Source organism: Haemaphysalis longicornis, unplaced genomic scaffold (assembly GCF_048455015.1).
Source record: "Haemaphysalis longicornis isolate Haplotype H1 unplaced genomic scaffold, Haemaphysalis longicornis Haplotype H1 scaffold_4, whole genome shotgun sequence".
Lineage (NCBI taxonomy): Eukaryota > Metazoa > Arthropoda > Arachnida > Ixodida > Ixodidae > Haemaphysalis > Haemaphysalis longicornis.
The window spans coordinates 97,470,911-97,487,270 of NW_027526361.1; the positions used below are offsets into that span (position 1 = coordinate 97,470,911).

General features: G+C 49.7%; 1 protein-coding gene across 1 annotated transcript in view; it reads right to left on the reverse strand.

Moving 5' to 3' along the window:
* Positions 1-10,463: 10,463 nt before the first annotated feature.
* LOC144179134 (phospholipid-transporting ATPase ABCA3-like) overlaps positions 10,464-16,360 on the reverse strand; it is a 56,916-nt gene continuing 51,019 nt past the window's right edge. The window contains exons 16-17 of the mRNA XM_077707363.1: positions 15,856-16,078; positions 10,464-10,843 (exon numbers count right to left, since the gene is read on the reverse strand). Coding sequence (XP_077563489.1) covers positions 10,622-10,843; positions 15,856-16,078 — 445 coding nt within the window. The 3' untranslated portion in view covers positions 10,464-10,621. The remainder of the gene's footprint in view (positions 10,844-15,855; positions 16,079-16,360) is intronic.

The window sequence follows — 16,360 nt, forward strand, 5'->3', positions numbered from 1 at the left end:
AGGTAGGTTGAAAGATGATAAATATCTATTAGTGTATTTTATCATCCGCGCCATGGGAATTGCTTTTGTATAAATCCGGCTGCACGCAGATAGAATTCACGACCACGACTCGGTTGTATGACTATTGTTGGTGAAAATGCATATTGATGAGAGTGTATCAGTGACATTATAATATTCATTTTAACGAAGGGAAGAGATTCAGAACGTCTAGACTAATTTCCTTCCCTTGTACGCAGCTTTGCGCTCTTAAGTGATAATTACATCCTCTGGCTTACACATTTTAGTAGCCACACTTTTCTGTTGTATACCTTTGTTTGGCGCTCTTTGCCCCAGCTGACCTTGCATAAAAAAAAATCTAACCATCATCATCATCATCATCATCGATAACTACATCCTTGGCAAGGCTTGAACGAATTAGTATGTATTAATCGTTTCAACTACCATCCCTGACATCCCTATTGTTATCCATATTGTTATACATTGTTATACCATCACATTGTTATACCACCATTGTTATACCATCCCTATTGTTATACAATGACTTCCCAAAAGTTATGTGATTATAAATATCGTTTTGCCGATGCACTGCGCCTTAAATAAATATTGCTTTAATTATTTACAGCATCCCTCGTTGAGAACCTGGTGAGCGCATGAAGCTAACTTTCAACGTAAAGAAATAACATGATCTAAGTGCCCAATGGTGGGAGTAGTTAGATCAGAAACGCATATTATAAAGAGCACCAAAGTTACGCAAATGATCTCCGACGACTGCCTACGACCGATAATGAACGAGGCTGCCATACTAAAAAGCATCCAACGGCAATACTCCCCCTGAATCGTTATTAAAGTTCTATATTTGAAATTGTGCTGTAGCGTACCCTTTTTTTAAGCCAAGCCATCTCGACACCGCGAGTGCTGTGCCAAACGTAAGCGTGCATTACAGCTGAGAAAGAGAGGGAGAGAGGGAATAAACATTTATCGATGCGCATAAAAACAGTTTTTTTTAAAGAGGTGAACGCAGCCGACAAAATTGTTGCCGCCACATTATACCGGGTGAAAATGACTTGAGGAGAAATATCTGATAAAAAGGAAAGATTGAAGCCTTATTTGAGCAGAACAAAAGGTGGGATAGGTCAAAGAGACTACCGGAGAAATCAGCTGTTGACATCCTACTTATAGGTTGTAAAAGTGTAGAATTTCCTGTAAACAACAAAATTTCAAAAACGACCTATCTGATGTCAATTGCCACGATGAAAGCAGCCGAAACTGAACTAAAGAGGAAATACTCGTAAACATCGACTTGATCACTGGTACCCCCAACGAGTCGGAACATGTTTTGTACAGAAAGATGGTTTCTGTTTTCGTGTAACATGGGGGATTAAAACGAAAAAATTGTTATTTAAGGCGGTGACTTGGGCTATTTACTTCACATTTACATAAATTCAAAACAGCGCTAACAACGAAACAAGAAGCGACAACACTACGCATTGACTTGCAACTTGATGTTTATTTCAGAGGCTCCGCAAAAAAAAATATATACAGAATAGAAGCACAAATAATGATTTACCATGTACATGTGATCGGAAACAAAGTCGGGGGAGCATTGACGCGAGTGAATCGCACGCGCCGCTAGCCCGCCAAGCATCAAGATATAAAATTTGATTACTTGGTAAATGTATGGCACCTACGCCTCCTTAATCCTATCCTGCTATGAGTATATTAGGGAAGCATTTCTCATTCGCGCTGATCCTCGTCCGCTTTTGCAGCTCGCGCTTGTCTTGAACGTTAGGCAAACACTGGCATTCACGGCAAGGGACGGCAAGATCCGTGCCAGTTTTGGGCGACTTTTCTTGCACTTCGAAGCGATCATTAGGCCGCGTCCCGTCTGTCCTTCCATGTATGACCACACAGGAGCAGAATGTCACATGCGACACCGCACTTGCAGGGTGCGTAGGATTTTGTGGGCCTTTTGACATAGAGCGGTTTAGGCCCGCTCTAATCCCTCCGGCGTACCCAAAAATGTCGAAACCTCAAGGAAAAAATGTGGTTATGGAACTTCCCGAAATCGAACCCAGAACCTCTGCGCCTTGAAACTGGCAACCTAACCCCTGGGCCACCTCAAAGGCACGAGGGCTACTCGGTTAGTAGCGGCGGGGAACATTAACATGTTTAGACAATTGGAAAGAAAAAAAAACGCTTCCCATAGTCGGAACTGAACCAGGGTCCTTCCGGTTACGAAACCGGCGTCCATCAGGTTGAGCTATCATCGTATTGCTGGCGCACAGCATCCCCTTTAGGTTTGTAGCGTGGCCGTTGGCTTTGTAGTTGGTCGCAGGTTCTAGCGAGTGGTAACGCCGTTTACCTTGGGAGAGATGTGAAAGCCTGTGGACGAAGTGAAGCGGGCCTGCAGTCATGGAGAACTTTAAGCGGCAAGTTCAGAAATAAATGAGGTGATGCGTACGATGCGGAAACTTGGCGCCTTACTAAACCAATTGAACGCAAACTTAGGTCGGCTCAACGAGCCATGGAGCGAATAATGATCGGAGCAACACTCACAGAGAGGAAACGAGCTTCCTAGATCAGCGAAGAAATTAGAGTAGAGGGTATCATAGTTCAAATGAAGAAAACGAAATGGACTTCGGCCGGCAACGTATTTAGGCAAAATGACAATCGATTGATTGATTGTGGGGTTTAACGCGCCGACGCAACGTAGGCGGTGAGGCGCGCCGTAGTGCAGGGCTCCGGATTAATTTTGACCACCTGGGGATCTTTATCGTGCGCCGAAATATCGTACACACGGGCGTTTTTGCTTTTCGCCTCCATCAGAAAAGCGGCCGCCGCGGCCGGGAATCGAACCCGTGACCTCGTGCTCAGCAGCGCAACGCCTTAGCCACTGAGCCACCGCGGCGGGTGGACAATCGGTGGACTACCATGGTGGCAGCGCGGACACCGAGAGACGGGACCAGAGAAAGAGGAAGTCCGACTACTCGATGTGGGGACGAAATGAAAACATTCGTATACAGAGAATGGACTCGAGCGCCGCGGGAGATCGATGGGAGAGGCCTTCGTCCTGCAGTAAACCTAGTGGACTGTTGACGATGATGATTATTATGCAACAGAAGGTCCCCGACGAAGAGAGAAGGGCCACCAATTCTGCTGTTTTTCCATCCTTGCAGCACTAGTGCAAGCTACGCCCATTTTTGCCCCCTTGACTCTTCAGAGTTCATATTCAGATGTCTACGTTCACATGTTATGGAGCGAGATGTTCGCACGCCTGGAGGGCGTCAAGAAGTGTCAAACTGAAAGACTTCTCCCGAGCGGATGCCTCGCTTGGAATCTCTGCACTCCTTGCCATGGCTATCGGTATTCTATCGAGAATGCAACCGTGGCAGCGGTTGCCACCTCCTTTCTGAGACTGCATATACCGGGCGTGCTCTGAGGACGGCCCAGGGATTCTTTGCCGATAAAAAGAAAACTGAATAAATTACTGCGCGATCTTTTTAATCCAGGCTAAGTTGTGGTGGTATGAAAGAGCATCACAGACTGCATTAGCAGCCAAAAACTATCCATTCCAAGTGAATGTAAACATTGGGGAATGTGACCAGGCAAAACTGTGAATGTGACCAGGCTGCCTATATAGGCAACGTGGAGGTCCAGCACCGGTAATTGACCTTCGGAGCCGGACGAAGGAACAGGCGGCGACGTGACAGGCGGTTGTTGCTCAGGCACACTTCCCTGCCGTCGGCCGGGAGATGGCGGGTTGGCTCGTAGTAGCCGTGAAGACTCAAGCAAGTGTGGGAGAGAATCGGGAAAGCTGACGTGAAGTCGAACCAGCAGGTTTTATGACTGTCTTTTCTGTGGGTTCATGCATTCTTTGTGGTTTATGAACAACATTCAATTCAAGGGCTCGCAACGAGTTCGTCCTTAAGGATGCCATCATCTTACAGACGGAATTCCTGCCCGTGCCGATTAGGAGGGAGAATGAGCCATCAGTTGTTCCCGTGGGCCTGCGGGATGGCATTCTTCTACACAATACAATACAAAGGATCAACACAATGCGCCCACACACACACACACACACACACATATATATATATATATATATATATATATATATATATATATATTACATCTCGTTATAATATTACTGGGTTAAGCGAGATTAGAAGAAAAGGGGGAGCCTTACTGAGTTGAGTAGCAGCATATTCTGTGCTGTCGACACAGGCGGGCGCTTTTAGTTTAATTCGTTACCCACAAAAAAGTAAATAGGAATATATAGGAATTCTTTAGCGTAAGCGAAACGTTCGCATCCGTTGTGATCAAGCTGAACTGGAAACACAGGTATGATAAAGATAGTATACACCAACCTGTGGCTACAGTGATAAAGCTGCTGTCAGTTTCACAGAGTATGCTTAATCAGAGAGGAATAACTGCATAGCAATGTACAAGGTGTACTGGTGGGTGATTTTGATGCGAAATCGTACGAGAAGCAAGTAGCCACAACTTCAGTGGTGAGCTCCGTAAAAGGGAAACAGGCGACAATGACGAGGACGACGGAATACACGAGCAGTGAGCACAAGCAGAACCCTTTGTTTGTAGCTGGAATAGCGGAGGAGATACACTGGTTGAATTTTCGGCGAAAACACCTGTTAGGATAATGAATACGTCCTTTTGCAAAGGCATTGTCGCGACGGCGACAGAGAGATGAGAAGACACACGTCTGCACGCTACAGCGCCGTGGGCCCAAACTGGAGGCCCCGCTTTATTCCACCTCGTGTCCAGCGCGCACCGCAAGCGCGTGGTCAGCACTCGCCACTCGTGGCTCAGCCCCAGCGTCATCGTTCCTGGAGCGTGCCCGTTTGCGGCAGCAGACGACGCAAGCTGCTGGGGCGCCGCCACATAGCCCCCCCTCTTCAGACGGAGTGTCGGCAAAACGGACAGTCTTTGCGCTGGGATGTTCGCGGGTGGGGCTGCGAACGGAGGGGAGAGTGGTGGTGTTCAGGGTGGAGTGGTGGATGGTGGTGTCGAAGGCAGGCGGTTCAGCCTCGGTGAAAGCGGGCTTGAGGCGATCGATGGAAACGACAGTGTCGCGGCCGTTAACGCGAACTGTAAACGTCTTTTCGCCGCGTGAAATGACGAGATGAGGGCCGGTGTAGGGCGGTTGAAGTGGCCGGCGGGCACTGTCGACACGGATGAAAACGTATTAACTGACAGAAAGACTTGGGTGAATAAAAGTGGGTTTTGTGGAACACGGCCGTGGCGGTTGGGGACGGATATAGCTGAAAAACCGGGAACGTAGAGTTCGGAGCTCCTCGTCATCGCTTTGGGCTTGGGCCAACTCCTGAGAACTGAAACCGGGGCTCTGTATGGCGGAAATACGGCTAAGGGCGTCGGCTGGAATGTTGTTAACTCCCTTGACATGCCGAATGTCCGTCGTAAACTCTGCAAGATAAGCCAAATGTCGCGTCTCTCGGGGAGAATATGTAGTCTTCGATGACTTGAAGGCGTTCGTAAGAGGCTTGTGATCGGTGAAGATCACGAAGCTGCGGCCTTCGAGGAAAAAGCGGAAATGCTTCACAGCGAGGTATGCCGCCAGGAGTTCCCGTCCGAAAGTGCTGTACCGTTGCTCAGTGGGAGAAAGCTTCTTCGAAAAGAAACCGAGCGGGTGCCAGCTGCCGCGGATGTGCTGCTGAAGTACACCTCCAATCGCACAGTGGGAAGCATCTACCATCAGGCTTGTGGGAGCGTTGTGGCGCGGGTGCACGAGGAGGGTAGAAGAGGCCAGGCGCTCCTTGATGGTAGTGAATGCGCGATCAGCGGCTTCAGACCATTCAAGACTGCACTCAGGAGACTTGGGAGTTTGAAGGAAAGTTTCGAGAGGTTGAACAATGGCCGCACATTCCGGGATGAACCGTCGGTAATAATTCACCAGCCCTAGGAAACGGCGCAGTTGGCGCAAGGACTCAGGTCGGGGAAAGTCGATTATGGCCTTCACTTTGTCTGGCAGAGGGCGAATTCCATTGCAGTCAACGAAATGACCGAGAAACTCCAACGACGGCAACCCGAACGCACACTTGTCGCTATTAAGGATGAGGCCATGCTCTGCTAGGCGTTCGAAAACTATCCGCAGATGGTGCAGGTGCTCAGATAGCGATGAACTGGCGACAAGAACGTCATCTATGTAGGCGAAAACAAAAGGTAGACCACGGAGGACGACGTCTATGAAGCGCTGAAAAGTCTGAGCTGCGTTGCGTAACCCGAAAGGCATTCGAGTGAATTCGAAGAGGCCAAACGGTGTAATGATGGCAGTTTTCTTGACGTCATCCGGGGCTACGGGGATTTGGTGGTAGGCTTTTTGGAGGTCAAGCTTTGAAAAGATGGTACATCCACTGAGGTTATTGGTGAAGTCCTGTATATTAGGTAGGGGGTACCTGTCGGGTACAGTGGCCACGTTCAGGGAGCGGTAATCACCACAGGGTCGCCAGTCTCCTGATTTCTTCGGGACCATGTGTAACGACGAGGACCAGTTGCTCGATGACGGGCGAGCAATGCCGATTTCAACCATGTGGTGAAATTCCTGTTCCGCGATTTTATGTTTCTCTGGAGCCAGTCGACGCGCCACGGCGTGCGTAGGTGGACCGGTGGTGATCTGATGAACGACGTCATGCTTCACTGGCTTGGTCCAGTCTGGAGGGGCAGTCAGGGAAGGAAACTCGTTCAGCAATTCCCGGTACGGAGAAGGTAGGTCGCAAAGAAGCGTGAATGCGAACGGATGGACTGGAGACGATTTGCCGATGACAGAAAGGCCGGTTGTGGCGTCCAGGATTCTTTTTCGGGCCATGTCAACCAGGAGGCCGAAGTGCGAAAGGAAATCGGCTCCTAGAATGGCGTGACTCACGTTGGCCACGAGGAAAATCCAGCGAAACGCACGGCGTAGGCCGATGTTTACCATCAGGGATTTTTTTCGGTACACGGGAATGCTGGACTTGTTAATAGCTTGGAGATGGCACAGTGGTGCTTGAGATCGGTCACAGGAATTAGCGGGGAGCACACTCACTTCAGCACCAGTGTCAACTAGGAAACGTTGACCACTGGTTGCATCTGTGATGTAGAAGAGGCGACTGTCGCTGGCCTGGGAATCGGTCGCCGCCGCTAACGATCCCTCGCCTCGTTTCCCGGCCAGCCGCAAGGACGGGTGCAACGTTGCGCCGCTGCACCGAAGCGGCGATGGTACCAGCACAATGAATCAGGGTGTTGAGGTGGCTGGCGCGTTGTGCCTTCCTGGCGAAATACTTGCGGAGACGGGGTACGGCGAGAAGGGCCAAACCGGCGAGCTCGAGGGTTGCGAGGCGGCGGCGAGCTGTAACCAGCCGAGGCGACAAGCTCCTCCAAGTTTTGCATGCGCTCTCGGAGAGCGGCGAGGTCGTCGGATAGCGGTGAGGGCAAAGGAGTAGCAGGCGCCGCCACGGTGGTATGGTCGGAAGATTGAGCGGATGCCACCGTGGACAAGGGCGGATGCAACGTGGCGACTTCCATTATCTTGTCAGCATGCGCGGCCAACGCGGATAAGGGAAGGTCAGAAGCAGTCGCGAGGATCATCTGCACGGAAGAGGGGAGCCGTCGCAGGAAAAGCTCCTTCAACAAACGGGAGTCCGTGGCAGAAGGTGCGTCGCCGAGCAGGGTCTGCAGTTCGTGAAGGAGCTGCGAAGGTCGACGGTCACCCAACTCCTCTGCAGAAAGCAGCCCCTGGAAACGCTGCCGTTCCGAAGGGCTCGTGCGGCTCAAGATGGCTGCCTTCAACGTGTCGTAATGGTTCGTGGTAGGCGGGTTGGCAAGGATGTCACGAACCTCAACCGCGATCTCAATAGGCAGTGACTGTTGTAGATGGTTGAAGCGGGTCTCTTGCGACGTGATGTGACTCACTCGGAAGCTTGCCTCGGCTTGAAGGAACCACACGTCGGGGTGCTTAGCGCATAAGGGGGGCAAACGGCAAGCGACGGCGGAGATGCCAGGTGGAGAGGCAGCGGAGGACACAGAAGGACCGCTGGCGTCGCGGGGAGGGTCCATTCTGAGTACGTGGCTCCGCTGCAACGTCCGGGTCACCAATGTCGCGACGGCGACAGAGAGATGAGAAGACACACGTCTGCACGCTACAGCGCCGTGGGCCCAAACTGGAGGCCCCGCTTTATTCCACCTCGTGCCCAGCGCGCACCGCAAGCGCGTGGTCAGCACTCGCCACTCGTGGCTCAGCCCCAGCGTCATCGTTCCTGGAGCGTGCCCGTTTGCGGCAGCAGACGACGCAAGCTGCTGGGGCGCCGCCACAGCATAAATAAGAAATGAACACAAAAACTCCACCAATCCACTTTAAATGCCACTTCAGGTATTGTTGGTTTGTCGAAAAACTATTTTAAGCCTGGTGATGTGGGAGTGGTCCCTAATTCCAGACCATGGGACGACCATGCTGTCTGAGCCCTGGACACCGGGAGTAGCTGGGCATCCAAGTCGGCACTGGTCGTCCAGTTCTCCAACACGGTGAAGTGTAGTAATCAAAGCTTATAACAGCGATATTCTGCAATAGTTTTAAAGTGGTCCCAGTCATTTGCAGTATACAGGAGCCATCTGTGCAGTCACAACCGCCACGCTGTGGCCTTTTGCCATTTCAAATAACCGTGTTAACTGCACAGCTTCGAAAACTATAGGTGTGCGCACTAGCATTTTAGAATGGCAATAATGCACGATGGTGGCGCCAACACAAGAGTCAGGGTTCTACGCAGCGCATAACTTGCTTACGTCTGAAACACCTGACAATTGGATGTATCACGACACGTTTTCGCTACATCCAGGCAAGAAACAAATGATTGTGCTGGGATACACGCCCTTATTTTAATATGGCATGAATTATCAATAAAAATACCAAGACACCATGACATTAAGCGACTTCTTCACTTGTACACGACGTCATTTCTAATCTTAATTTTCAATGCAAAGCTAGTGCCACTAGGAGTCACGACATCATCATGAAAGACATGTTCTGCTCCTGGAGAGTTTGTGGTTGCGTTTCAATACTTTTGGTTCAAGTTGTGCTTCTCGCCTGCTTGTTTGGATGGACTGACAACCTGTGCGAAACGTTCTGTTGCAATGAGGGGCGTAGTGTACAGCGGCAAGGGATACAGTTCAGTTATTTAATTAACAACGTGGACGTTTGTAGTTGGGCACCGATTGAAACTAAGTTGAACTAAGTCGTGCCAAGGACTCAAATACACACAGAAGGTTGCGTAGATATGGGTTTAATGAGGCCATTAAAACATTACTGGCTTTGTAATTCCTTTTGAACTGCATCGGCTACAGAGAGATTTGGGGCACGATCACGATTAGTATGCATCGCTAATTTTTGGCCAATAACATTTCTACGGGTATACAGCAAATATATTTTATCTTTCTAGAAAGTACAGTATTTCAATTTAGGAAAGAATTTAATTAGCAAGTGAAATAAAAATAATAAGCAAGTACCATGCGAAATAGTATAGAGCAGGGAAGGGGGCACTTTCTTCTCTAGCCTTACCCTGATAACTAGAGAGGTACCGGAGCTCCCTGCCCGGAAAACAGACAGGGAGCCCATCGGCCGGAGCTTGACCAAGGCTCTGACCTCCACCGTTAGATGCTTCTGTATCTCCGCCTTTCGACGTATTGCCAGGGTTGGTCACAGCGCGAGTGGGGGGGGGGCTCGGAGTCCGCGGTTTCGCTAATACCGTCACCCTGAATACTCAAGGTGCCCCACGCGTGGAAAAGATTCACATTTGTCTTGTTACTAGGAAATTTAAGCTACAAAGAGATTTATTCATCAGGGATTATTTAAAAGCTTTATAAAAAATGAACAAAGAAGATGTTATCTCCTTTTTGTTGATTTTGGCTTCGAGTCAAAATAGAAGCCATATGGCTAGCAAACCCAAGTAGGCGAGGAACGTCGCTAGCTGCAATGGTGCCGCCCACGGCGGCCCGCGATCGCAGCGCCAAATTCCCCTGTAGTACATACTAGTATGAAACTGTCAGAATCACGCGGTCGGAAAGTTGGCTTCCCTGTAAGGCGGTTTACGCGACCAACGACGCCATTATTGAGGTATCCGAATCTTCGCGTTAAAATGTCAAGTTCATTTCTCACGGAGTAGTTCAAAGATACCGCGATGCATTCCAACGTTCCAGAACTATAAGCAATACTTTCTGATGATTACTCGCTGCCTGCGTTGCCATAAAACATTACATGGTTAACCAATTCCAAATTTGACGTTTGAGAATCATTTTGGACAGAGCTTGATTTCGGCACGTTCTGCCTCCAGCAATAAAAGACGTCTCCAAGAATCTGTATGAGCGGTAGTTGTACGTCCGTACTTTCAGCTGCTTCAAACCACGTGTTAAAGTAGCACGCCATTGTACGCGTTTAGGATGACTACTCCTTTATTTGGGGTTTTACCTTTAAGGAATTCGGATATTCTGAAGTTGAGCCAGCAAATAAATCCTGGTACAGTTTCATATTTTCTTTCTTTACACGGAACTGTAATAAAACACGTAATAGTTTGTTCGGCCTTGATTGTACCGGCCACCAATCCATGGCCTATATCCCGAGCTAGGCCGGCACAACCGCGTGCGGAGCGTCGGCGTGGGCGGAGACAGCTGCGACTGCAGCCTCACTGGCTTCTTTGCGCGTCACGCTGAGGAAAATCTGCGCGAGCGAGGTGTCGGTAATGAAGAAGTCTTGCAGCTTGAAGCGCTTCTTGATGCGCGCCATGCGCGAGAACATCTCGCTCCACAGCAGTCGCACCCGGCTCATGCGGAACTCGAGAAGACCCTGCGGTGAGACGTCGAGACCACGCATTCAAGTTTAGTGACCAGTCACCACCGAGCCAACGTTATCCAGCTGCCAACAGCTAGCAACAGCTATCCGCAGGCCCTCACTTAAATTTCGCGCTCAAATGGGATGGGAACGGACGAAGCCGTCTACCCCGTACATCATTAAACAACGTTACGATAAATATTTTGCTGTCACACATAGGTATACCGTACGTGTTGCACAAATTGACAATACGCGGCCACGACATCTGATCTCCCACTACTCATGAGTTGGACATGTTGGCCCACAAGAACCCTTGAAAAAAAGAAACAGTTGATATGAACTGAGCAATCAAAGTTAAGAAAAGCACTCCTTCTGCATTTGGAAGTTGTTATTTTTTATTTGATTTTTTTTTATTTTAACACTTCTTTCCAGACCTTCCTTTTTCTTTTCAGCGTCGACCACCCCCTCGCTCACCGCTTCCCGCCATATAAATCAATCGTCCGCACACCCCCACTGCGCCTACAACTAGATCACAGGCCGGCAAAACATTATGACCACAATGGAGCGGCGTCAAAAAATAAGGACACCTTCATCGGTAATACGTGTAGTACGCTGAGGTTCGAAACATAGCCACGGTGGTGCACCCATTTGTATGAAAATTTATGTTAGAAAAACTATTACACAGTTGTAAAACATGGCTATACCTAGCCTAAAAGAGGGTTTTTTTTCCTTTTGTCTATAAGAATATCTTGAAGCCTGGCCACCCAAAGGTTCCGGCCATTCATAAGTTCGAAACGGATGTCGTGCCTCTCGCATACGAAATGAGAGAAACACGGAGGTTTGAGGAGCCAGAGGGTTTAAGGGTGAGAAGAATAAGCCGCTAACCGCACCTTGGCCGTTACAGCTCCATGTAGCCCATTGAAACGGAGTTAAGATGTCAGGCGCAACGTAATCCAGCGGGTCTAAAGCCGCTGTGTGGAGCGTTGTTTTCAAAAAGGAAAGTCCACGTGGTGCACTTTGACATCAGCGTCACAAGAAGGCCGACATGCGGCTGGCACTAGGAGAAAGTTTTGCGCAAATATCAGGTCTATTTTCGTTCCAACACCGTGAGTGAAGAAAATGGTAGAAGAGACACTTTCTTAGCCACCCACCGGCATAACGTGTTCGCCACAGCCTATGGAACGACTCTACAAAAACCCCTCACAAATAGCATAAACCTGTATTTACCCTTGTGAAGTGTTTTCATCGAAACCTATATGCCTAAGGTTTCATGTTATGTTCGATGTCAGAGAACAAAAAAAAAATGAGCGCAGCTTGCACTGGTGGTGCAAGGCTGCTAGAGAAACAGCAGATCTGGCGGCCCCTCTCCCTTCGTGGGAGACCCGGCTGTTGCACCTGCCATGGATTTCCCAACTTTCCGCTGAATGCTCTTTATGACTGGCCGGCCTGGATCATTTTAAACAATTAGTAGTGACTTAGCTCTGCTATGCCAGGATATACGTAGCGCGAGCTAAGGTTCAGCAATCCAGTCCAATCCTGTTCAGTCCAGTTCAGACCGGTCCAATTCAGTCTAATTAAGTCTAATTCAGTCCAGTCTAGTCCAGTCCTGTCCAGTCACTGCTCCTCGCGCATGCTCAGCACGGCTCTTCATGAGCCACGCGAAACGGCTATCAAGCGGCTCCGGTGCAGCGTTAGACTTGGCTACTGCGCAATCGAGGCGCACACCTGGGCACGCGCCGGCGCCAATGCGTCTGCCGAGGCTATGACGCAACACAATCCAACACAATCCACTTTAATCCAACCAATTTAAATCCAATCCAAATCCAATCCAGTCCAAATCCAATCCGATCCAAGCCAAGCCAAGCCAATCCAATGTCCCTTGCGCTTGCGCAGAACGGCCCTTCACGGCACACGCGAAACTGCTCAACCTCGGCCAGTGTATACCTTACGCTACCCACGGTTACTACACGGTTACCCACGGCACAGTACGCTACACGGTTACCCACGGCAAAAGAATTGTCTGCATGTGCAGAGTCTATTCGCTGCCCAAATTTCATGCGTCCCTTGAGTGCCCCCGCGGTAACGAATCGTCGAGCTGAATCGAAAAGACTTCGAACCTAGCAAATTTGCGAGAGTAAGTACGGTCATACGCTACTTTTGGAAGCGCACTTTACTCACTCTGATCCTCAATTCTTATCGTACATTTCTGTGCTCTGGAAGTATTCTCTGTTCATTTCATCCACAGGAAGCCAGAAAAAAATCAAACCAACACCTATGCGGCAGCTCGGGTACGCGAAAAAGGCGAGCCAAAAAGCGAAATGGTAGCGTCGTGGTGGCGGAGCACGCACGGTCATTTCGGGAAATCGTTCGCGGTTCCCACCCGCCACTGACACACAAAAGTAATTTTGGCAAGCAAGCAAGGGGCCGTGAAATCTTGGTGTACGTACTACGTTGCCACCGTGCTGATAGCCGGAAATACTGTTATGCAGCGGCAAATATGTCTCCTCCGAACGCCTCCTACGTACGCTCAGAAGTTAGTTGGTTCGCACATTCAGCGAATGCCTCCGATCGCGCGGTAGAAAAATTTCTAAGCATGGCCTTCTGCTGCCGGTACGCGAACGTGAGTTGGTTCTTAAACCAGTCCCTGATATATTCCGTTTATCTGTGCAGGTCGTAGACTACACGCTCATAAAAGTAAAATTTTGTCCCGAAGCCAAAGATGACCCAGTTGTATTGAAGGAAAAACAAGTTTAATGGAGCGAACTTGTGCTCCCCTAACAACTCAAGAAACACGCAGGCGGCGAAGCGGCAGTCAACAAAGAGACGTCCGCAGGCGAGTGTCGGCGAATCGATTGCCGCGCCGTCTGCTCTGCGTGCATTTATCTTCCGGCGCGGGTGCACATGTTTCTCAAACCGTCAAATTACATCGAGAACACTGTAGATAAAAAGGCAGCATCTCCACTCCGTGGATGATGGCGAGGGTGCGGAGTACGGGGACTCGAAATGACATCCAAGTTGCGCCCCGTGTGTCATCCGATTTGCGCCCCGACCGTCATTCGATTTGAGCCGTGAGTTAGTTGCACCTTGATTATTCCCTAACTAAAACTGCAACTCACGGGTAAATCGAATTTAGCTTTTTGGTGGTGTGCGCACGGATGGACACGGACGGACATTGTGAGGTCCTAAGGTACTCCGCACCGTCACAGGTGAGGGAGTAAGCCGTTTGAATCATGGGTACTAACTCAGGGTCGTAGCCCAATGGGTAAGAAGACTAACACTAACTCTGTCTGGTCTACCAGACACATGCTCGAATCCTGCCGGTGCCCGTGTGATTTTTTGCGATTGTAAATTCTGTGCGCACGGACGCGGACGGAGATTGTGCGGTCCTAAGGTACTCCGCATTTAAAAGACTATTCTTAGCTAGTGCCGTTAGGGTGAAACATTCACCCTATCAAATGAGCTAATCCGTGCGGCATCAGAAAGAAGGAATGGAACGTGCGCTTCACTCGGGGCACAGATAACAGCCTCGGTGCAGCCGGGCGGAAAAAGCAAAAACCGAAATAAGCAAGTCCAATGCATGGTTTGCGGCAATGTGTTTTAAGAATATTTGTCGCCGCATAACACTATTTCTTGCTACCAAAACAGAGACAACGAGTTAGGTACACCAAGATTTCAGGGCCGCTTCCTTGCTCAAAAGAACTTCTGCATTTCAATGGCGGGTGGGAACTGCAGACGGCAATTTCCCGACACGACCGGGCGAGCTCCGCCACCGCGATGCGACCACACTACTATTTCGCTTTCGGCGCGCCTTTTTCGCGTACCCAAGCTGCAGCATAGTTGACGGGTTGATTTTTGTAGGCTTCCCGTCGATTAGATGAACAGAGAATACCCCCAAATCACAGAAACGTGTGATACGGATTGAGCATGAGGGTGAATAAAAAGCGCTTACAAAAGCAGCGTACGACTGTACTTACTCTCGCAAATTTGCTAGGTTCGAAGTCTTTCCGCTTCAGTACGACGACCCCATCACAGTGGCACTCAAAGGACGGAGGAAATTTCGGAAGCGAATAGACTCCGCACAAACAGACACTTCTTTTGTCGTGGTGCACATCGCAGGTTTCTGATATGAGCACTTCGCGCTTACGCTGATTGTTGGTGCAGCCAAGAACGACGTTATGACGCCCGGACGAGCAGCTTCTGTATATCCCCAAATAAAGGCAATTAATAAAATTAATCGTCATAAAAAGGCGTGCGTCCAGCGTTCGCGGTGAAACGTAGGCTCACAGGCAACCCCCGTCAGGACAAAGCGCGCGGGCATGCCGACTTCGCGGGTTGGAAACGGAATTGGGGGCAAACCTGACCGCTCTCGTGCGCTTTGAACGTCCTCCTTAAAACATTGTTAAACTTCCCGCTGCTGACATACAGAACGACATTCACCAATTTTCGATTCCGCTGAGACACCCGATTTCCACGAACGGCACGGAGCAACAGCGTTGGACTGCGGCGCCGTCTTCCCGCCCCGCCGACCCCAAGACATGCCCGCCAGGTCGCGCACCGGTCGCCACCTGGCTCTTAATGCATCTGCTCTATATGCGTCTCTAGTATATCGGGTAATGATAGGCACATTTGGAAGATCAAAACACGACTGTAACCTCAAGGTCTCGTCTCTTGGAAATTCATTTTGAGTATCACTACCATTTTATTAGTAGTAGAGTGAAAATGACTATGTGTGCGTATATGCATGTGTCTTTCTGAGGGATGAGCACCGTCAACGGCCGAGAAACAAAATTTGCTCATGCATTTCACCCAAATTCTGCGTCACCTCTGCATCGTGTGCTAAAAATTTTCGGTGGTCAGTCACCTTTGCGGAGTTCAGCGGCTCACCATTCTTTATTTGGAAATTCGCCCCCTGATTAAAATCGGGAGGGTAGGTAAGTCTGCTATCACGGCCCGGTGGCGGGGTCCACGTTAGCATATAGATATAGTCCGGTGGTCGCGTGGGATGGGACAAGGCGAAGCCTGCGTACCTCGTAATGGTAGACGAGATCCGCTTTCGGGAACTGGGAGGCCACTGCCTGGGCCACTTCACGCAGGTAGTATGTGTCCTGCTTCTTGTCCGGGTACGTCTTCACGGTTATTGTGTAGCCCTGGCCGAACTTCTCCTTCAGGTGCGCCAGCGAGCCCAGGCACTGGAGCCGGCCACCGCCGAGAATGGCGATGCGGTTACACTGGAACTCCACGTCCGAAAGGCTGCGAGCAAGTACACATGCGCAAATGCCGGCTGTGACAACGCAAGCGTGCGGTCAAACTGTAGCTATGTTTCCGAAGCGCCAATTCACAAGCCACGGAATAATCTCTGGATGGCAGAAGACGGTCAGAACTAGAGGCAACTAGTTCGTGTGTGGCACGTTTGCGTTCTTACTACGTTCTACCGTAATTTACTTATACTTAATAAAGTTAATGTCCACATTACATCATTCTTGCGCCCTCTACCCAGTGTTTATTCAAGCGCCGCTGCGCATTTCAGTGCCC